The following is a 22,782-nucleotide window of genomic DNA, read 5'->3' on the forward strand; positions in this document are numbered from 1 at the left end:
TTATGCTTTTCTGAGGCAGCAGGAAGTCTAAACAGTGTCAATGGGTGGGAGGCTGGTTTGAGTGATGGACTGGGCTTCATTCACGAACCTTTGTAGTTTCTTGCGGTCTTGGACAGAGCAGGAGCCATACCAAGCTGTGATACAACCAGAAAGAATGCTTTCTATGGTGCATCTGTAAAAGTTGGTGAGAGTCTTGGCTGACATGCCAAATTTCCTTAGTCTTCTGAGAAAGTAGAGGCGTTGGCGAGCTTTCCTAACTATAGTGTCCTCATGGAGGGACCAGGACAGGTTGTTGGTGATCTGGACACCAAAAAACTTGAAGCTCTCGACCATTTCTACTTTGTCCCCATTGATGTAGACGGGCATGTCCTCCACTACACCTCCTGAAGTTGATGACTATTTCCTTCGTTTTGTTGACATTGAGGGAGAGATTATTGTTGTCACACCAGTTCACCAGATTCTCTATCTCATTCTTGTACTCTGTCTCATCATTGTTTGAGATCCGACCCACTACAGTAGTGTCATCAGCAAATTTGAAAATCGAGTTGGAGGGGAATTTGGCCACACAGTCATAGGTGTATAAGGAGTATAGTAAGGGGCTGAGAACACAGCCTTGTGGGGCACAGGTGTTGAAGATGATTGTGGACGAGGTGTTGTTGCCTATCCTTACTGATTGCGGTCTGCGGGTTAGGAAGTTCAGGATCCAATCGCAGAGGGAGGAGCCGAGCCCCAGGCAACAGAGTTTGGAAATGAGTTTTGTCGGAATAATGCAGTATGGGCCAGGTCGGGGCATAAAAGGACTGGGTTATTGTACATCACTTGTCCCCATTCCATTATAGCTGATGCCATGGCCCCTCCCCAATGAGATTGCCAACATCGTGGTGCAGGAAGTTAAAATTGAGCCCAGTGTGTATTTCTTGGTTTATTTTGGGTTAAGTCATCTGAGCTCAGATGGGGAAGCAATAGAGTCATGCAATGGGTCTCAATGGTCCTGGGCTGGAAAAGGGATAAAGTCGTTGTGAGAGCACACACAGTTGTATCACCCGATAGTGAGTTGAGAAGAAGAAAATGTGTTTCTTTTCTTTGTAATCCTCCAAGTCCAGAACATTTTAAAATATGACTACTGTCCTCCAACGCTTTCGAATGACCAGAGGAATACACTTGAACTGACTGTGTGGATTTTCCAGTGGTTCAGCTGGTGAGGCCTTCGTGCGACTGACTATTGTATAACAAATAATCCCAGGGTCGATTCCTAGTTTGTCCTGGGATCCTTCATTTTTGCAAGGGGGTGTTCCAATTTGACTCACTCCCTTTGGGTGAGGAAGGGATAAATCAGCTTTGGTTCCTGCTCCTGGTTGATCCCTGATGGAAAGTGGACACATGTGAACTCTGGGTGAGGACAGGCCAGACCCGTTTCCTATGCTCCCTGTGGTCAAATACTTTGCTCGCATTTGCAGCCTGGACTCACACAAGAAGAAGTCACTTTATCATCAAAGTACTGGACAGTGATTAGTTCCTCTAAGTTGTAACTCAACTGGAGTTAAAATGGAGAGGAGGAAGTGGAAAACTGGGCCGTCAGTAAAATAAATGCAGATGGAGGTTGATTGCTGTTAATTTCATATATTTTGATGCATAAATCTAAGCAGCAAAAGAGGTCGAATAATATAGATGCAAATGAAATTAAAAATTAATGCTTACTTGATCCATACTCTGGCTCTTCTGCACAAATTCATTGCCGACCTTTACTCTTGGCCTGGTGATGCCCTTCTGTAACTCACCCGAATTGAGATTCATCAAGTGGGCAACCTTGTCAGCCACTGGAAACAGGAGAAGTTGCAGTGAGTACTCCATGATAAAGGGTTGTAAACATGAGAAACCGTGCAGCTTTATTTGAATGGTTTAAACTATCAACAGTCTACATTTCCATATTTGAGCTAGTTTGATGTCACATCTTTGTGTGTGGACTGATAAAGTAAGTCCTGAAAGGCTGTTCACACAGTGCTCTTTGCTATGTAGCTTTGTGTCATGTTTGAAGCAACGACCATTTATCCAATGAGACGCAGCAAAAAAACCCTCTATTAACTGGTAATAATTCATTCAGAACTGGTGCTGTATAAATCACATATCAGCTTTATATGACAATAAAGTATTGTCATATTATTAAAAATTGTATAAACTAATTAGGTTGCAGAGATACTAGAGTAAATTTAACTTTAGGCCACAGTGTAGAATTGGTGATATTGAATCACTAATCCTTTTTATGGGAGGTCCTGTGGCCCAATGGGTAGTGTCTCTAGGCCAGAAGCTCTGGGATCAGTTCCCATTTCAGGACTTGATGGCCATGGAAGGTGTGGGCAGAATTCTCTGGCCATTCACACCGGTGAGCTTCTCCAGTCCCGCCAGCAGCATGCACACGTGAGTGGGAATTCCCATTGACAGCAGCGGGACCAGAGAATCCCGCCGCTAGCAAACAACAGGCCATGTTTGAAAGGATAATATACTGTGCAAATGTACTTTATCCAGATTTATTTAGAAGCTACTTACTGCACAGACCTTCCTGTCACTTTTTTTTGGAAATGACAAGACTGATAGGTTATGCACTCTGGACAGTGCACTTCTTGACACTATTGCCAAGGTAGAGGGTATTGGCAGTGTGTCGGTTAGGGGGACGAGGGAGGTAAATGCGTGGGGTTATGGGGATAGAATGGGGGTTGACCTGGGTAAGATGCTCTGTTGGAGAGTGAGTGCAGACTCGATGGGCTGGATGGCCTCCTTCTGCACTGTAGGGATTCTATGATTCTATTTTGTGTGACTGAAACTGAGATTAGGAAATATACCTTCAGGAGTGTCGACTTCTGCCTGTTCCTCTCTTGGTTTCTGCTTGAACTTCATGTTGCCGAAGTGCATAATGGCCCCGGTCAGTTTGTAGATACCGAGCTTTTCTTCAGCAGTGAAGCCCAGTACATCAAAGGCAACCTAGTGTTCAAACATTCATAGCAATAAAAGCAAATTACTGCGGATGCTGGAATCTGAAACAAAAACAGAAAATGCTGGAAGATTTCAGCAGATCTGACAGCATCTGTGGAGAGAGAGAGAATAGAGCCACCATTTTGAGTCTGGATAACCCTTCGTCAGATGCTGTCAGACCTGCTGAGATTTTACAGCATTTTCTGTTTTTGATCAGACATTCAGTGTCGTTTTACTTGATTATTTTGTGTGTTGTTTAAGAAAGCCTCAAAACTAATGGCAATTCTGATCTCAAAAATGTGAGTATTAAACTAATCATTAGAAGCTTTAGAGCTAATATCTGAGCTCGCGGAATTTCACAATAATTTGATTGCAGTGTTAATGTAAGCCTTACTTGTGACTAATAAGCAAACTTTAACTTTAAGAAAATGATTTGTGCTTTGCCAAGTTAAAATGGACGCAAGCAATGGATTCTTAACTATGAAATCTGACCCTGGCCCAGTTTGCTCCCTGGACCTCATTAAATTTGCAGGGTAGGCTCCCAGTGAGCTCTTGCTACTAAAGGAAGTCTGGCATACAGTTGGGCAAGATGTGATACCTTGCATTCCTCCGCAGCATTGGAAAAGGAAATGACATTCTTCAAAGGGGATATCGATCGTCAAGGCTGGAGTGACCTAGGCACTGGAAATGAGAACAGCACATCGGGTTGCCAACCCTGGCTGGATATATTTCAGGAGACACTGATGAAAGTGACATAATGGAAAGCCAGCATTGTGACGCAAAGGCCTGTGATACTGAGTGAAAGGGAATGAATGTCTCCACTAAATTCCACTACTGAGTCTGAACAATTCATTTCCCTGCCAATTGCTCTCGGGGGATGGAAATCCGCAGCACACCACAGTGCAGCCAGTCAGCACTAATTCAATCCAACACTAATTAATAACATTAGATAATCATTACAGCAGCATCTGGCCAGACTCAGCTGAGTCTAACCTTGCCTCGTAATCAGTGGCCTTTCCTCCAGCTCTGCAGCCCAGATGGGCATCACCTCAACTGATTGGAGCACAGATCATGTGGTCTATAGACCATTCGGATATTTCCATCAAGTAACCTTCACCAACACCGACTTGAGCTTTTCTGTGGCTGAGGGAGTAGGTTCCTGACATATGGAGGGTCAAAAGTCCATAAATGTGCAGGTAAGGTAGATTGGCCATGCTACATTTCCAATTAGTGTCCTAAGATGTGTAGGTTGGAGGATTAACAGGGTAACTATGGGGTTTACAGGGATAGGGCGTGGGTGGGATGTCGGAGAGTTGGTGCAGACTCAATGGGCCAAATGGCCTCCTTCTGCACTGTAAAGGTTCTTTGATTCAATGATTCAACATAGGCTGTGATTGGCTGACAGCCAGACCCTGACACAGGTACCCAAGCCTGGGCTGTGATAGGCTGGTGGACATTCCTGGCCACCATTGCCACGATCTTACATGGTCACAGAATGCTTTGTTTGGCCTCTGGGAGATTGAGACCAATTCCAGGGATTCCCGGTAGCCATTCCAGAAGGGTTGTCAACCCTAATGGCACACACAGCCCTGTCAGCCCTGCAAAATCTTCCTTACCACATCTGGGGGCTTGTGCCAAAATTGGGAGAGCTGTTGAACAACAATCTGACGGAGTTACACTTTTGGCAACTCAACAAGGCTCCTTCGACAGCACTTTCCAAACCCATGTCCTCTATCACCTTGAAGGATGGGACAGAAGATACATGGGAACACCACCACCTGCAAGGATTCTTCGAAATCACACACCGTCCTGACTTGGAAATATATTGCTGTTTCTTCGCTGTCGCTCTGTCAAAATCCTGGAACACTCTCTTCCTAACAGCACTGTGGGTGCACCTATACCACATGGCTGTAGAAGTTCAATAAAGTGGCTCACCTCTACTTTCTCAAGGGCAATTAGGAATGGGCAATACATTTTGGCCTTGCCAAAGATGCCCACATCCAATGAAAGACTGAAGGCCTCAGAATGTGTTGAGGCCCTCACAGGTCAACATGGAGGCAGAGGAGTCTACTCCTGGGCCCTCACCAATGACCTCCTCGCAGAGAGGGAGAATCATGGATCTAAGGGACAAGGGATGTTATGACAGCCATGAAAGTCATGGGGGATCATCAATAGATCGACCTGTGGGCTTCGTGGAGTATGAGCTGCCTTACTGAGTGTGTGGAGGCTCACTCAATGGGAAGCAGTCAGCGGGGGTTTTTAAGCTTGTAACCTTACCCAGACTGGGCTTGTAGGTTCTGAGGTGAAGACTACTTGACTGTAAGCGGCAGGAGCGGCTTTTTCCTTTGGTTCATGGTAAAGGGTGCTGGTGACGGGAAACCAGCATTTGGCTGAATTACTAGTCACACACCATCCTGACTTAAAGTTAAAGTTAAGTTAAAGTTTATTTATTATTCACAAATAAGGCTTACATTACCATTGCAATGAAGTTACTGTGAAATTCCCCTAGTTGCCACACTCCAGCGCCTGTTCAGGTCAATGCACCTAACGCGCACATCTTTGGACTGAGAGAGGAAACCGGAGCACCCGGAGGAAACCCACACAGACACTGGGAGAACGTGCAGACTTCACACAGATAGTGACCCAAGCCGGGAATTGAATCCGGGTCCCTGGCGCTGTGAGGCAGCAGTGCTAACAACTGTGCCACCATGCCACCCCCGGCTCTATCCCTATAAACCTTGCAACTATATCACTGCCCTTTCACTGCCACTAGATCAAAATCCAGGAACTCCTATCCTAACAGCATTGTGGGTGTACCTGCATGCCATTGGTTTCAGTTAGTGTTAAAATACGTACATCAGTGAGTTCCAACTCTTCACCGTCATCCATGTTGTCCACTTTGATGACACCTTGACATACCCAGAAGTATTGATTAGGATCATTCACCAATAACAGTGCGTCTGATGAAGAAAACAAGAAAACCATTAACTCCTTATCTCCTTTCATCTTTACAGTTAATGCTTATGGACCACCTCTTCACCTCCAACTGATGAAAAAGAAAGAAAAGAAGATGTGCATTTATGCAACACCTTTCACAACTCCAGGATGTCACAAAGCACTTTACAGCCTTTTTACCCAATGAATTTGTTTTGAAGTGCGATCATTGTTAAAATATGGGAATTGCAGCAGCCTATTTTCTCACAGCAAGCTCTTACAAAAAGCAATGTAATAGTGACCAGAAAGTCTATTCCAGTGAGCTGGTTTAGGGATGAATGTTGGCCAGGCCACCAAGAGATTGCCTGCCTTCCCTAAATGGAGAGTTTGGATCTTTTACGGAGAGGAGAGAGGAGAGACAGGAACTCAGTTGAACACCTCGTCCATAAAGAGGCACCTCTGATCGTGCGGCCCTCCCTCAGCACTGCACTGAACTGTCAGCTTTGGTCATGTGCAAATGGCTTGCTAGTGGGATTTGAATCTACAACCTAGAGGTGAGAGTGCCACCCAGTGAGCCAGTGCTGAAATAAGATGGTGAAGGAAACAAACTTCTCTGTGGTCACTGTACAAACATGCAATAGGAAGTACATCAGTAGCAATGCTAGCCGAATAATTGTGCCAATTATCCTTCAACTGAGTGATGCTCATCCTTCATTAATCTGGTGAGGGTTCAGCTTGAGTGTTGTGTTTAATTCTAGGCAGCACACTGTAAAAAGGATGTGAGGGATTTGGAGAGGGGGTCAGAGGAGATTCACTAGAATGGTATCTGGAATGAGGGACTCCCGTTAAGAGGAGAGGCTAGAAAGTCTAGAACTGTTCTCCACTGAGCAGAGAAGAATGAAGGGGATTTAATACAATACACAAAATGATGAGTGATAGACCAGGTAAGAAGAAACTGTTTTCACTTGCAGGAGCGTCAGGAACCAGAGGAGATTTAAAATGATTGGCAAACATGCTGGGGAGATATGGGGGCTGGGGGGCAGAATAAAGAATGAATTATTATGATCCTGAATGCATTGCCTAAAAGGGCGATGAGAGTAGGTTGAATGGCATTCAGCTGGAGACCTCCTCACTTTGCAGAGGTTTGGCAACCTGGTAAAATAACCTTTTCAGTATTTAGCATTTCCAGACGGGAAGCCAGGCCCGCCATCGGTAAAGTGCTCCAACGGTAGCTTTGCACCAGGGAGCCGGTCGGATCTGGCTCCCCATAATTTTACCATCCCTCCGATGCCATGATCCTGCCTCCAGGAAGCCGGTAAAGTTCTCTCCAGTGGATGGCAGGGAGTATTCCACTCCTTCCCTCAGGGAGACTTGCAAAAGTGCTGGGCACTGGGTAGCACTTGTGCCATTGATAAGTGATTTTTAATCATAAAATCTAATATTTGCACCATATGTTAGATCAATATATTTAAACATAGAGATTTTGTCTAGTGTAATGATATAATTCCCAAATGTTTAAGTGTGCTTATTACTCATAATGGGCCATCTGCTGTTTTCACAAAGCAAGGAGAGCCAAATACTCTGGGGCAAGCAGCCAAAAAGGAGCAGTCAGCAGAACATGAATCACCATACACACCACACACCTCTGTTAGGACCAGGTGAGAAAGGGTGAACTGGCTCCCCTGTATTCAGTGCCCTTGATTGGTCACAACAAATGTTTAGTTTATTTTTCATGATGTTATGCCTTTTCCAAATCAGAATGTATTTATCAATGTTGTGAGCAATAAGGAACCAATCAAACAAGATTTTCCTGACTCAAAGAAAGAGCAAACCTCTAAACTCGAGAAAAGAAAACGTGACATCATGCAGTCATTTCGGCCCACACACACACACACACACACACACACACACACACACACAGACACACACACAACACACACACACACACCCACACACCCCACACCCACCACCCACACCCACACATCACACACACCACACACACACAGATCACATACACCACACACACACAGATCACATACACCACACACACACAGATCACATACACCACACACACACAGATCACATACACCACACACACACACACATCACATACACCACACACACACACACATCACATACACCACACACACACACATCACACACACTACACACACATCACTCACAAATCACATGCGTCACACACACACAGATCACACACACATCACATACACCACCCACACACACACAGAGCACACACACACACACATCACATACACCACACACACACAGATCACATACGTCACACACACACATCACATACACCACACACACACACACACACAGATCACATACGTCACATACACACAATCTCTCACACACACACAGATCGCATACGTCACACACACATCACACACACACATCACGTACACCACACACACACATCACGTACACCACACACACACACAATCACATACACCACACACACACACATCACACACACACGCACAGATCACATGCGTCACACACATACACATCACATTCACATCACATACACCACACACACACACACACATCACATACACCACACACACACACAGATCGCATACGTCACACACACACACATCACATACACCACACACACACACAGATCACATACACCACACACACACATCACACACACACACACAGATCACATGCGTCACACACATACACATCACACACATCACACACATCACATACACCACACACACATGCACACATCACACACACACATCACATACACCACACACACACATCACATACACCACACACACAGATCGCATACGTCACACACAGATCGCATACGTCACACACACACACACACACACACATCACACACACACATCACATACACCACACACACACACACACATCACATACACCACCCACACACACACACATCACACACACACACATCACATACACCACACACACACAGATCACATACGTCACACACATCACATACACCACACACACACACATCACACACACACACACACGCGCACAGATCACATATACCACCCACACACCCCACACACATCACACGCACACAAACTAGGAGAGCTGGAGTCCAATAAAAGGGGTAAAAGAAAATACGATAAAGTGTCCTGTGATTGTCGTTGGGAAATAGATTTTCAATGCGACAGCAGATTTGGGTGAGCTGGTTTCTCAGGTGTAGTCAGATGGAGAAGATGTTGCAACTATTACAAGATGTTTGTTTACTAGTAAGTTTCTGATAGAGTTGGCTTCGCAAACCAGGCAACACACTGATTCCAAAGGAGAGAGAAAGGGAGAGAGAGCGGCCCTCAGCCTGTTTCCTCTGCTGGAGACATTCTTGACACCACCTGCGTCACTTGCAATCTCTCTCTGGTGGAGGGGCAACTGTATCTTGAAATGATTTTACCCATTTTGTATTGTCAAAAGCTTTTGGGTGTATCTGTCTGTGGTAGCTATTGTTTCAATATCTGGTATGTGTGCGCATTTCTAATGTCTCTTCCTTCGGCAGTTATGCCCATCCGCCAGAGAGGGATTGCAAATTTTGCAGGTGGTGTCAAGAATATCTCCAGCAGAGGAAACAGGCTGAGGGCTGCTCTCTCTCCCTCTCTCTCCTTTGGAGTAAGTGTGTTGCCTGGTTTGTGAAGCCAACTCTATCAGAAACTTACCAGTGAACAAACATCTTGTAATAGTTGCAACGTCTTCTCCATCTGACTACACCTGAGAAACCAGTTCACCCAAATCTGTTGTAGCATTTAAAATCCATTTCCCAACAACAATCACAGGACAATTTATCGAATTTTCTTGTACCTCTTTTTGGACTCCAGCTCCCCCAGTTTGTGTGTGTGCGCGTGCGGCGCGCCCAAATGACTTCATGCATGATGTCACATTTTTATTATTTTTCTCTTTTTCTCGGGTTCAGAGGTTAATAAATTTCCTCTTTCTTTGACTCAGGAAAATCTTGTTTGATTGGTTCCTTATTGCTCACACTAGATTATAGTAAATGTCTCTCTCTTCAAACCCTCCTGAGGGTGATTTTTTGGTTTCTCACCTTCACCTTGGAACGTGGCCTTGCATTTTTAAGCAGTTTCTCTGTTTCAGTTCAAACTGCAAAATTTCCCGTCAGTTGAAATGTGAAAAATCATATTTTCAAAAATAAAGGGGCACAGGCACAATATGATAATGTACACAGGGAAGCACATGGAAAACAGGGGACCAACAGAAATGGGGAGGGTGAGAGTGGTTACTGAGGTGTGAGCAGATGTGGGACAATGATCCAGCATCTGGCTTGCTCCATCTAATTTATGTCAGGATACAGATTTTAACGGATCTCATTTCCAGCTCTTGGCCCACGTAGAATAGTCACTTTGCTTTGTAATCTACACACGCACAACACAACACACACACACATTGAATTCAGCATATTGAACCAAACAGTCATGAGCATTTTCAGGGAGTTTGCTAACTAAACACTTGCTGAATCCAGGAGGGAGACATTCAGAAAACTCCTGGGGGTTCTTTTGGTTCTGGGCAGACGTAATTATGGAAATAGCTGCAGCCGTGTGAAAACACCTAGCAACAGAGTTCATGTCAGCTACACCTAGCAGCACTGAGCAAGTGAGTGCTTCCCAAAGGAATTAACCAACAGGAATTCCAGTAAAGGAGATTTATTGAATTGATGTGTGTTTGAGGAAGTCAAGGTATAAAAAATGAGCCTTTATCCTAATCTTTTCTTTGGCTAATTGTTGCCTGATTCCACTCCCGTGAAGCTCCTGGGGTCGATTTAATATGTTAAAGGAATTTCAGAAAAGCTGTTATTGTTCCATAACTCCTCTCCTGCTGATTGTTTAGTTTAACACTGATATTTCCGCAGATTGGAGAACACTGAGGAATGAGACACGTAAAGGAAGTTCATAATGCAACTGCACCAGTGAAATGCATTGATCAAAAATGTCAGCCGTGCAGGCATCTCGCCATTGGCTGGAAGTGGGATCTTCCAGTCTTCCCAATGTCAAAGGCAGTTTGTGTTGTTTGCCAGCTGCACCAGGAGGGGTCGCCATTGGCGGGACCAAGAGATCCTGCTGGTGGAAAGGGCAGCCCTGTATATACTCAAACATAATAAAACAGACAGCATCCTGGGCTTTACTAATTAGGGGCACACCATTTCAAAGCAAAGACATTTTGTTAAGTTTGACCTCAACTGGAGTTTTGCAACCAGTTCTGAGTGCCACACCAGGAGAGATGTGTAGGGCATTAGAGCGAGTGCAAAATAATATTCACAAGAATGCTTCCAGAGATGTGGAACTTAAGTTACACAGATAGATTGGAGGGGTTAGTACTCTTTTCCTTGAATAAAAGGTTTGGTAGAGGTATTCAAAATCATGAGGGGCCAGACAGGGTAGATAGGGACAAATGTCCCATTGGTGGAAGGATCACAACCAGAGGGCACAGATTTAAGGTAATTGGTAGAAGAAGCAATGGGGACATGAGGAAAAACCTTCACTGTAGCTGGTGGTTAGAATCCAGAATAAACTGCCAAAGAGTGTGCTGGAGACAGATTCAATAAGGGCTTTCAAGAGGGAATCAGATTGTTATTTGAAAAGGAAGAATATGCAAGGCTGTATGGAGAAGGCAGGGGAGTGGCACTATGCAAAATACTCCTGCAGAGAACAGGCACAGACATAAGGGGCCGAATGGCCTACTTCTGTACTGTAACAATTCTGTGATAAAATTATTGCATTTTGTATATATAATACAAAGAAAGAGTCAGTTGTCCACATGCCTGTGCACATTTTTTCATTTACGTCACTTGATTTGTTTCATTTGTGACTACCAACAGAAAGTATTGCATAACAGTGCTTATTTTAAATGTCTTAGCAGCTTAAAAGCAAACATATTTGCTTCTTAACCCAAAGTCTGATGAAACTCTAAGACATACCAAACAGCTGCCAATGTGATCAGTTGTGACAAGAATTTAGATGGGATGCTGCTCTTTTATGTAAGATAAGGGTGGGATTTTCCAACCGTGCTCGCCCAAAGAATGGAATATGCCACCCGAGGCCAACGGACCTTTGCATGGTCCACCCCTGCCTGCTACAGTTCCCATGGCGGGCGGGACGGGTGGAATTCTCTCATGCAGGACTAAGTCCCATTACAAGGGCAGGGATGGAGAGTGGCAGGAAACCATGCCATATCTTCCGTCCCTGGCGTAATTCATCATGTATTCTGGGGTTTTACACCATCCTCCATGGTGGGTGGGTTTGATGGTGTGTGTTCCGCCATCACATCTTGGTGCCATATTTAAAAGGTGCCTGACATGACTGGCCCACTGTTGAAGAAATAAGATGGATCTCCTGAAGAAAGAAAGTGGGCCTCTGGGAACACTCTGAGGGCAGACGATGGAGCTCCTCAAAGACACTGCTAGCTCCTGGTGAGAATCGCGATGGTCAGGGGAATCGGGTGTCAGGCAAAAACAGGTTTGGCTCCAGGCACCAAACCTGTCGCAATGCTCCCGGCCCACCCTGCTGGCCCTGATCAGGTTCCTGCTTATCGTGGGCGACCAGCTGATAATTATGCAACCCCGCTAATTGTAATATAATCAGCAGGTTTGACAACCCATTCAATTCCGACCCCACCCCTCCCCCCTGCCATTCACCCACTGCTCCAGTAGAAATACACTGGGCGGGCTTTGGCGCTGGTAATGACCAGCATGAGCCTAGTGTGCTGGGCCCCAGGGGAGCACCACCAATCCCTCATGCAAGCATGAGGGTGACCCGGCCCCCCCAACTCACCTCTCCCCTCAGACGCCCCAGTCAGCACACTTCCTTGCTCACACCCTCTACTAAGCCCACCTCCCTCCTCCCTCCTCAGACCCACTCTCAGACCCCCCCCCCCCCCCTTCAGGCTACATGCCTTGGCAGTGCCAACAGTGCACTGCCTCCTGGCACCCTGTTGCTGACACCCTGGCCTGTTGCCTTGGGCCCAGGGGAGGTGAAGGACGTAGGTCCAGGGGCATTTGCTCCGCTGCCAGGCTACAGAGGGACAATCCCCCAAGGCTCCTGGGAGTTTTATTTATTATAGAAACCCTACAGTGCAGAAGGAGGCCATTTGGCCCATCGAGTCTGCACCGACCACAATCCCACCCAGGCCCTACCCCCACATATTTACCCGCTAATCCCTCTAACCTACACATCAGGACTCTAAGGGGCAATTTTAACCTGGCCAATCAACCTAACCCGCACATCTTTGGGGGAGGCTTGGGCTGGGAGCAAGGGGCACTCTCCTCTGGATGTAGTCTCATGGTTGGACTGCCCCTTCTAGCTCTGGCAGACCTGAAGATCACCCCTGGCATGCTGATTTCAGGCAGCCCTGTGATCAATATCTGCTTTCCTGCCTATCAGCTGTGCAAATTCTGAAGTGGCCAGGTCACTTTAACCTCCATGCCACCCTGTCACCTGGCAGGATTTTGAATCATTGCAGCACTCCATTCTGCAACAGAGATTTTTCCTTTCTCCCTGTCAGAAGTGGTAGGTGTGAGCAGACCCCTTTGAAGTTCACTGACAGAGAGGAGATGCCAATTTCACTGGCAGGGTGGGGAGGTCGAGTCACCCTCCTGCCTGCATGGTGTGGGGTCGTGACCCGTTATTTGTGGGTCGGAGGGGGAAGATGCCCCTCTTGGGTGGGGGAATTGGCGCCCCGATCACAGAAAAGCGGGTTTCCTGGGATGCATGAATTTGCATCCATCGCATGGGTTAATCCCACCTGACACTCTCAGCACCAGAGGGAAACCCTCCAGTTTTTCTGCTGGCATGGGCACTTAATCCTGATTCAGGAGAATTCTGCACACTGATGCTCGATGATCCACCTGATAAATGCTCCCCCGGCCCACTGCTGTAGTATTCCAGGGTCTAGGTTCACTGCGGCCTCCATCCCGAATTCCAGAGGCTGCCCCAGGCCTTCCTCAGATAAGTTCCACCTTTTGCATGCCACATTGGTCCAGGTGTGTTTTGGACCTGCATGTTTTATTGCTGGTGTCACAGAGAATTAGGTGTGGGGGAAGATTCCAATTGGCCTTCATTTTGATGCAAATTGGTTCCACACTGGCCTACCCACTGTAAATTTATGCTGTTGTGAAAGTGATTTTTAGTGCTCCCACCTGCCCACCATTGAACTTGCCAGCAGGAGCTTGGGAGAATTCCACCCCATGGCTGGGATTTTGGGATACGTCGCTGGTGGGACTGGAAATCTAACGGGCCAGCCAAAGGCATACTGACTTTCAGCGGGAATTTCCACTTCCACCATGGGCAGGAATGGAAAATCCAGTTGATGGATCTTCATAATGTTAAGAGGTCTGACTGCTGATTCGCTCAGCTGGAAGAGGCAAATAGATGAGTGTTGGTAATAAAAGCTTGAAGTTAAGCTGGATTTTTACTTTCAGACAGCAACATAAACTACAACTCATGATCACATGAAAACTATGGGGGGCGTTCTTGATTGACTGGCTCATTCCTGTATGTTCATTAGTAAACTATGCTCATGAACAAAGACATACTTACCTAATAAGGATCCGATCTTTCCTGACAGGATCTGGTAGAAAATGTGATAGCCTCTCTCAGCTGCTTGTTGTGAGATGACACGAGACTTTTCCAGCAGATCTAAATGAATAAATATGTTACAAACATCTCAGTGTTCAAATTGGAGGATTAAAGTTCTTTAACTATCAACCGCAGCAGCAAATAAAAAAGAATACTAAAAACCAGATGCTTACAGCTCTCAATATCAGCACCAGCCAGTTTACCAGATGGACCAAAGTGAATTCGGATGAATTTACCCTTGAGGAAATTACAAAACAAAATTAAGTTGAATTTAGTTACCAATTCCCATTAACATTAATCTTCAGTCTTAAGCAGGTCATGATATACATACAAAGTGGAGAAATCATTTGATATTATAGCTTTCACTAAATTTTCCACCATCATCCGGTTAGTTAAGGATTGCACCAACTGCAGAGATTGTCATCCCATATATCACTGAGGAACAAAACCTTCTGGCATTATCTGCCTTCTTGCGGTGAAAACCATTCCTCCTTGTTTACTCGACCAAACCTGTCCATAGTTTTGAACGCTTCCATCAAATCTATGGAATAAAACATCCAACCTAATTTATTTTTGATATTGGTCATCCAATATAGATTTCATTTTATTCATTTCGGGGATCTGGGCAACCCCCGCAAGACCAGCATGTATTGCCCATCCCGAATGTGCCTTACGAGTGTTGTTGTGAGCCGCAAGATAGTGGTTACATGGTCACCATTACTTATACTAACTTTATATTCCAAATTGATTTAATTAATTGAATTTCAAATGCCCACTTAGCATGGTGGGACTTGAATTTATGTCTCCAGGTCATTAGCCTATGTCTCTGGATTATTAGACTAATACATAATCACTCTGCTACTATACCCTTACCTCTCTGCTACCATACCCCATGGAACACCTAAACAAAAATTATTCCTAAGTTTCAGAACAGTTGATCATGAACTCAAAATAAAGGACAAAAAAGTTTAATTATGTAACAGCATGATCTCTTATTTAATGGAACAAACACAAAGGTGATTGGGTGGAAAATGGACTTACAAAGCGTGAGGAGTTGTTGTTTCTGGTAGTTTTAGCATTGCCGAAAGCTTCCAGCACAGGATTAGCCTGGATGATTTGATCTTCCAGGGAGCCCTTTACAAAGACAAAGAGGAAGAGAAACTGAAAGTTAAAATATCAGTTCAACACCCTTTTCTGCATGAAGGATTTATTTTTATTCATTTTCAGCGAAGACTATTACACTGAACTCATTCCAAGCGTAACATCAAAAAGAATGGTATTAAAACCCTCCCGAGCCGAGATAGGCTAAAACCATTTTCGGTGAATAACAACCCTTCATCCCAAACTTACTTTGCAATTTTCAGATCTAAGTGCCAATAAATAATAAATGTATTATTGTAACAGCGATAAAAATGTTAAAATTTTGGCATTTATTGTCCCTCCCTTGTTGCTGTGAGACAGTGGTAGTATACTTCTCTCAAAAGAGGTTAAATACAACCGTGTAGTGGGATTTGGAATTCTCAGATTTATTGGTTCAGCACAGATCCCACAGTTCACTAGTTCACTACATCACTATGCCGATCACTGATCTCAAAGTATAGCAAATCTTTTAGTTCAGTTAGCTGATCAGAGGATCATAGAATCCCTACAATGCAGAAGGAGGCATTTGGGCCATCAAGCCTGCACAGGCAACAATCCCCCCAGGCCTTATCCCCATAAGCCCACACATTTACCATGCTAATCCCCCTGACACTAAGGGGCAATTTACATGGCCAATCAACCAAACCCACACATCTTTGGACTGTGGGAGGAAACCGGAGCACCCGGAAGAAACCCACACAGACACAGGGAGAACGTGCAAACTCCACACGGACAGTCACACAAGGCCAGAATTAAATCCGGGTCCCTGGTGCTGTGAGGCAGCAGTGCTAACAACTGTGCCAAAATTTTGATTTATGTTTATATGAGGGCAGGTTTAATATTTTTTTTGTGAGTGAGGTATGATGTCACAATTAGTTCAGGTGATTCAAACTCATTCACAAAGCTGGGTCAATCTTTCGGCTGAATTAAGCATGTTTCAAACAAATTTGAAGTTTGTTATCAGAATTTTTTCTGGAAGAAATGCTTAAGAGGATAAATGAAAGAAGTAAAGATCATAGACATATCTTTAAATTGTCTTGTCCAAAGCTGTTTAGGAACCTAAAAGCCATGGCTTTTGTCCCTTATAAGATGATATACTGCTGTTTGGGAGGTACTTAAATTCAAGTATAATTCACTTTATTTTCCAAAAAAATAAAAAAAAACCACATTAACTGGTTCTTGGAACGAATGGACATACATTGCTAGTTGTCAAATTACCATTATTGTGGAAATCTTAATTCTTTCAAGACATGTTAATCCTATCCAAGACATCCTGCAAGCACCATGGATCTCTAACAATCTTACACATGTGAAAATATTCCCCACTGCTGTCATAGCATGGAATGATAAGGCACAGAAAGAGGCAATTGACATTATCGTGTCTGATCTGGTTCTTTAAAAGACTTATCCAATTAATTTCACATCCTGCACTTTCTCCACTGTCTTGTCATTTTTTTGATACTTTCAAGTATTTATCTCGTTCCCTTTTGAGTTACTGTTGAATCTGCTTCCATCACTTTCAGTGCATTTCTGATCATAATAATGTAATTTTTCCCCCCTCACATCACCAATCTTTTGCCAATTGACTTAAATCTCTCCCCTCTGGTTTCTGACCTTTCCACCATTGGAATCAGTTTCTTGTTATTTATCTAATTAAAGCCATTCAAATCTCTTCTTAGCTTTCTCTGCTCTAGGACAATGCCAGTCTTCCAGTCTCTCCACAGAATCGAAGGCCCTCTCGTACCATTCTGGTAATTCTCATCTGCACCCTTTTGAAGGCCTCGATATTATTTCTACACATTTGTGCCCAGAATTGAACAGAATATACTTGATGAGGGCTAAGGTTCAGCATAACTTACTTTCTTTAATGCTCATAAATGTTAATAAGCTGTTAATAAAGTCAAGGATCACATATGTCCTTTTCAAAGCCTTCTCAACTTGTCCCACCACCTTCAGTGCTTTGTGTAGATATATCCACCTGTCCCCCCACCCCCAGTGACTCAATATTCCTGAAATCTTTAAAATTGTCTCAGTTAGTCTCTATTTATTCTTCCAACCAAAGTACATCACTTCACAATTCTATCAAATTCAAATCTTACCTTTGTATCACCTTCAGCTGGCTTTACGCCACCCATATTGGCAAAGTACTGAATAACCTTTTTGGTATTTTCAGTCTTCCCGGCACCGGATTCTCCGCTAAGTTGGAAAAGGCACATTTTAAAAATTATTATTGACACATTCAAATTGAGCCAAAGCCATGGTTTTCCCTTTCAACATTTGAAAATCCAAGGCTGGGATGCTCCCAAAAAAATCTAAGTTCCCAACGTGCAGGAAAACAGGAGTTATTCCCACTGTTTTTTTTAGCGTAATTACCAGAGCGAATCTGCAACACTCTGAGCACTGCAGAGTGCCTCAGCGGGATTCACCCTGGAAAGTAGGGGGCGGGGCCTATTTCCACTCGAGAGGCCGGCAGCGTGCGCTGAGCAGACACTGCACGTGAGCCGATCTGTCAAGGCGGTGATTGGTGCATATGCAGTGGCTCCCACATTGTTGGCCTCCTGACCACTGGCGAGCCCTGCAACCCCCCGATCACTGGCCTTCGGACCCCCTCACCGCCCGATTGCTGGCCGCCCGGGGAGGTCTGATCCCCCCTCCAACCCCTGGCCAGCCACGATTCTGCCTCCCCACACCCCCACCCCCCCCCCCACCCCTCCCTGATGGCCCTCACTCCCTCCCTCCCCCATTGATCCTCTTGCAGTGGCAGCTGGAGGGAACCACTCTCGACGGGGGAGGAGACGCTAGCAGGCCCAGAGAATACCATCACTGGCCCGCTCATCATATTGAAATGCTGATTTCAATATGATAACCAGCTCCATGCCGATTTCCAGAATGGAGCTGTTGATGCTCAGAAACTTAGCCTGGGGGACACACGGAGCCCTGGGTGCCCAGCGTGAATCCCGTGAAACGGCTGCCGCTGATGTTTCCCAGCCTGCTGCAGTAATTGAGCAACGCAGCTGGCTGGGAGAATCCCAGCCCAAATTTCTTTGCAGCATAGAAATGGATGAACCTTTGTGATCAGTTTTAGATCAAGGCAGGTTGAAACAGAAAGAATTTCCTCTCTGAAACACCTTGGTATCTGATTGGTACACTTGGCAATGACAGCAGTTGAATTCTGCAGCAAATCTTCACCCCAACTATGCCAGTGGATCTGGATGAGATCAAGAACCCTGATGGCTCTGTTCCAATCTAGATTACGAGGTGCACAGACCCTGTGCCCATCTTTTACAAGGAAGAAGCAGCAGGGGAAATTGGGTCAGTGATGAATCTTCCCTCCTCCTGATCCCATAGGCTGCAGTGAGATCAGCAGCAAGCCCATTCAGACATGAAGGCACAATGGATGATTCATAGCCATCTGGGACGGAACAGACTGATGACAATGTGGCTCTGTTTTCCCAGGTTTGCCTGTCATTTTGATCTGATGAAAGCAAATATAGTTGTGTACAGCAACATCATGATTCTCATCCAGAAGGGAGGTGATTGGGTAGTTTTCCATCAATTGGAGCCCGCACTGCTCTAAGTGATCTTACTCATTCATGTAATGTGTATGTAACTATCCTCCACTGACTGCATTTTGCTGGAGGAATCACCCTGCTTTTACCGGGAGACATTGCTTTGTACTATTTTTTTCTAGTTCATCAAGTAAATAGATCATCTGCTGATTGTGCTTAAGTGTCCTGTTCAAATAGACTCTGCTGAGTAAATGGACTCTGCTTGTTATAACATAGCTGTGAGTCCTGCTGTTAATCCTGTTTGTGGCATAATATAATTTTTTGACTGCTGACATAATGGCTTAGTAGACACTCCGAACAAATACAGCTAAAGAGCAAGGAGCTGAAATACCAGCCTGCAGTGGAAGCACAGTGTAATGGCCCTTAACTGTGTGCTCATACAACAATAGAGAATGTGTCACAATTTCTGTGGGCTAGGATCATCTGCACATTCAGGTTAGCAACACAGAGAGGCCCCGTGGGAAGCAGTGAAGCGAGAATTATTTCCTCTTTGTCCAAAGGCTAAACTCTCCTTGAGACCCAATGCCCTTTTCCTGAAGCATTTAAAGGCAATTATGAGGTCCAAGACACAATTTGTGACTGCTCTCAACAAGATGGATTTCTCTTGGCCTGTCAGATGGTTTTCTGAGAATATTTATCTGGGAAATCCTGCAAACCCTCCAGAATTATCCTGCTGAATAGGGGCGGTGTCGGTCAAAGATCCATGTGCTGCCCTCACCAGAGTTTCCAAGCCTCCTTAATTCCATAAGGAGGAATTCTAGTGGAACAAAGTACGTTCTATTTCATGTTCCATTCGACTTCTGGCAGTTACATGATGGAAATTCGGGCCCATAACATTTATTATCGGAGCAGGAGTGGTTCAAGAGATTCATCAACAATGCAGTCTTGCCAGTGCTTTCCACATATCAAAAACAACTATAAAATCATATCCTTTGATAACTGTGACTATGTTCACGGAGATTTACTCGTGTGTTTATACAATAGTAATCATCCATAATATCTTTCGTACAGTTATGGAGTTTTAATTATCCCCAATAGTTTACGATGTGAGTAAAAACTGTAACAGATTCATCTCGATAGGTACTTACGTGATGAGCATAGATTGGTTTTCACGCTCTGCCAAAAAAATGAGATACAAACAGAATTATTGAAAGGCCCACATGCATTATGAGAATAGACCCTCGTGCATTATCAGAATGATTTTACAATGGTGAAAGATTACAGTACTAAATCAGTGATGGTGTGCTGCTCACTTTAAGCACCATTCGCATACACCTCTAACAAATGAAAGCAAGTTCCTGTGCAAATGTTGCTGATACCACATGGGAGAGCTAACTCCAGTTGATATTCCTTTCCTGTAATTCCATGCATTCATGCTTTAGCTTGCACCGAGTAATTAAACAACAGTCCCGATTCCACTAAAAAAGAGCAGACAGTATTGAATCAATTACGATGGAGTGAATAATTGCAAGGTGCTGTGTACTTGGTCGACACCAGTCTTGCATGAACTCCACTCAGCACTTTAGTGAATGACTGGGTATGGAGCCCCACACTGTAACCTATAAACTGAGATGCTTAAAGATCCTCAATTTTAAAAACCTACAATAGGCCCAGTGAGATTCTCTTTGGTAAGTACCCAACAGTGATAACATGTATCCGGAGACTTTTCTTCATCTTTAACTGAAATGTCATGTGGGCGGCATGGTGGCACAGTGGTTAGCACTGCTGCCTCACGGCGTCTGGGTCCCAGGTTCGATGCCCGGCTTGGGTCACTGTCTGTGTAGAGTTTGCTGTCATGTACTGTTTAAATAGACTTCTTGCTGAGTAAATAGACTTGGTTTGATCTAAGTCCAGTCAAAAGATCTGCCCTGCCTCCAACTCATTGACTGAAACAATGGTTTGTCAAAGCCTCCCAGCCGTAACAATGTAAGTTTAATTAAAAGTAAAATGGATGTGGTAAGATTCATTGATAAAGAAAGGGTGCAAATACTCAGTACATTCAATTTGTTTCAAAACCTTTAAAAAAGTCTTTCTACTCATCTCTTACCTACGAGCATGTCGTGGTAGGCATTGTCTGAGATTGAGAAAAGGTGAGGGGGCATCTCATTGCGTTTCCTGCCCTTGTACATATTAGCCACTCTGGAACCATAGATAGGCAGCCACTTGTATGGGTTCACCGTTACACAGAACAACCCAGAATAGGTCTACAAAAAATGAAACACAACCAAAATGACATGTTACAATTATAAAGTAATTATGTACTATTCATTTCATGAGTGTCTCAGCAACAGGAATGATGAAAATCCATCACTGAACTGAAGCCAATTACTGTGCATGAAAGAAGGATTGCATTTATATAGCACCTTTCATGATCCTTAGGATATTCCAAAGCACTTTACAGCCAATGAAATAGCTTTTAAATGTGGTTTCTATTGTAATGTAGCCAATTCACACACAGTAAAGGTCCCACTAATGGTAATGAGATGTTGACAAGTTGAACTGTAATTTGGTTCAGGGATAAATCTTGGCCAATGTAGCAAGGACAGCTTCCCTGTTCTTCCTCTAAGTAGTCCTTTGAGCCTTTCTATGTCTACCAGAGAAGACAGATGAGCCCTTGGTTTAACAGCTCCACTGAAAGATAGCACTTCTGACAGTGTAGAGCTCCATCAGGAGCCTAGATTTTGTACTCACTGTTCTGACTCTCAACAGACTAAGCCTGCTTTGTAGTTTCTTCTGCACACTACCATGTCTGGTTGTACACCTACACTCAACCTATTATGTGGATCTGGGACATCCGCACTGGAGAATGTACAGTAGAGAGTGCGAATACCTCTGCTTCCAGCTCTGACATTGATTTGGCATAATGGGCAGTAACTTCACTTGTTTCAACACTTCAAAAAACAATGTCTGCGTGTTTTCTAAAATTAATACAACACCCACCACTTTTAATGTTTGCGAATTTTAGTCCTGGTCTCGGTACCTCCTCCAACCTCATGGAACTTTTATAGATTCACCATAGTTCCAAGATGCTTTGTTTTGCTATATTCAAGCACCTGTTTTTCAATCTAAAACACTTCAATGAAGTTCAAATTATTCCAAGACTAGAAAACTATTCTCAGAACTGGAGGGGCGGGGGGGGGGGGGGGGGGGGGGCAGGGGGGAGGGGGGGGGGCGGTTCTTTTAGCTCTTACACCTTTGGACAGGATATAAATACACCTCTGACCTCTCTCCCTTCATATACCCTTTCTCATTTGCAATGATGGTTAGTGTCTCTCAGATTTCCTTTGTCTTTTCTAAGCTTTAAGTATGACTTCTAGACAGGTGAAAGCACTGCCCTACAGCCTTACTGTGTTAAAATCGTTCACTGCACAGTCCTTGACTTTAACTCATCCTTTCCCAATCCTTGAAAATTCTGGAACACCCCTTCTGTAAAGTCTCTCTTTACAGATGCAGCATTCAGAATTTTCAGTGCCAGTTTAGCATAACCTGACCTCTGTTCCCATTACTGAAGTGTCAGCCTTGGCTCAGTGGTAGTTATCTTATCT

General features: G+C 44.4%; 1 protein-coding gene across 1 annotated transcript in view; it reads right to left on the minus strand.

The window, feature by feature from the left end:
* Window positions 1-22,782, minus strand: part of LOC144510364 (myosin-16-like) — a 66,472-nt gene that overhangs the window by 41,021 nt on the left and 2,669 nt on the right. The window contains exons 3-11 of the mRNA XM_078239804.1: window positions 21,285-21,441; window positions 20,326-20,353; window positions 17,768-17,864; window positions 15,570-15,662; window positions 14,702-14,765; window positions 14,490-14,588; window positions 5,824-5,927; window positions 2,838-2,976; window positions 1,699-1,817 (exon numbers count right to left, since the gene is read on the minus strand). Of these exons, the coding sequence (XP_078095930.1) occupies window positions 1,699-1,817; window positions 2,838-2,976; window positions 5,824-5,927; window positions 14,490-14,588; window positions 14,702-14,765; window positions 15,570-15,662; window positions 17,768-17,864; window positions 20,326-20,353; window positions 21,285-21,441 (900 nt within the window). The remainder of the gene's footprint in view (window positions 1-1,698; window positions 1,818-2,837; window positions 2,977-5,823; window positions 5,928-14,489; window positions 14,589-14,701; window positions 14,766-15,569; window positions 15,663-17,767; window positions 17,865-20,325; window positions 20,354-21,284; window positions 21,442-22,782) is intronic.

The sequence above is a fragment of the Mustelus asterias genome, chromosome 23, assembly GCF_964213995.1.
Source record: "Mustelus asterias chromosome 23, sMusAst1.hap1.1, whole genome shotgun sequence".
Taxonomy (NCBI): Eukaryota; Metazoa; Chordata; class Chondrichthyes; order Carcharhiniformes; family Triakidae; genus Mustelus; species Mustelus asterias.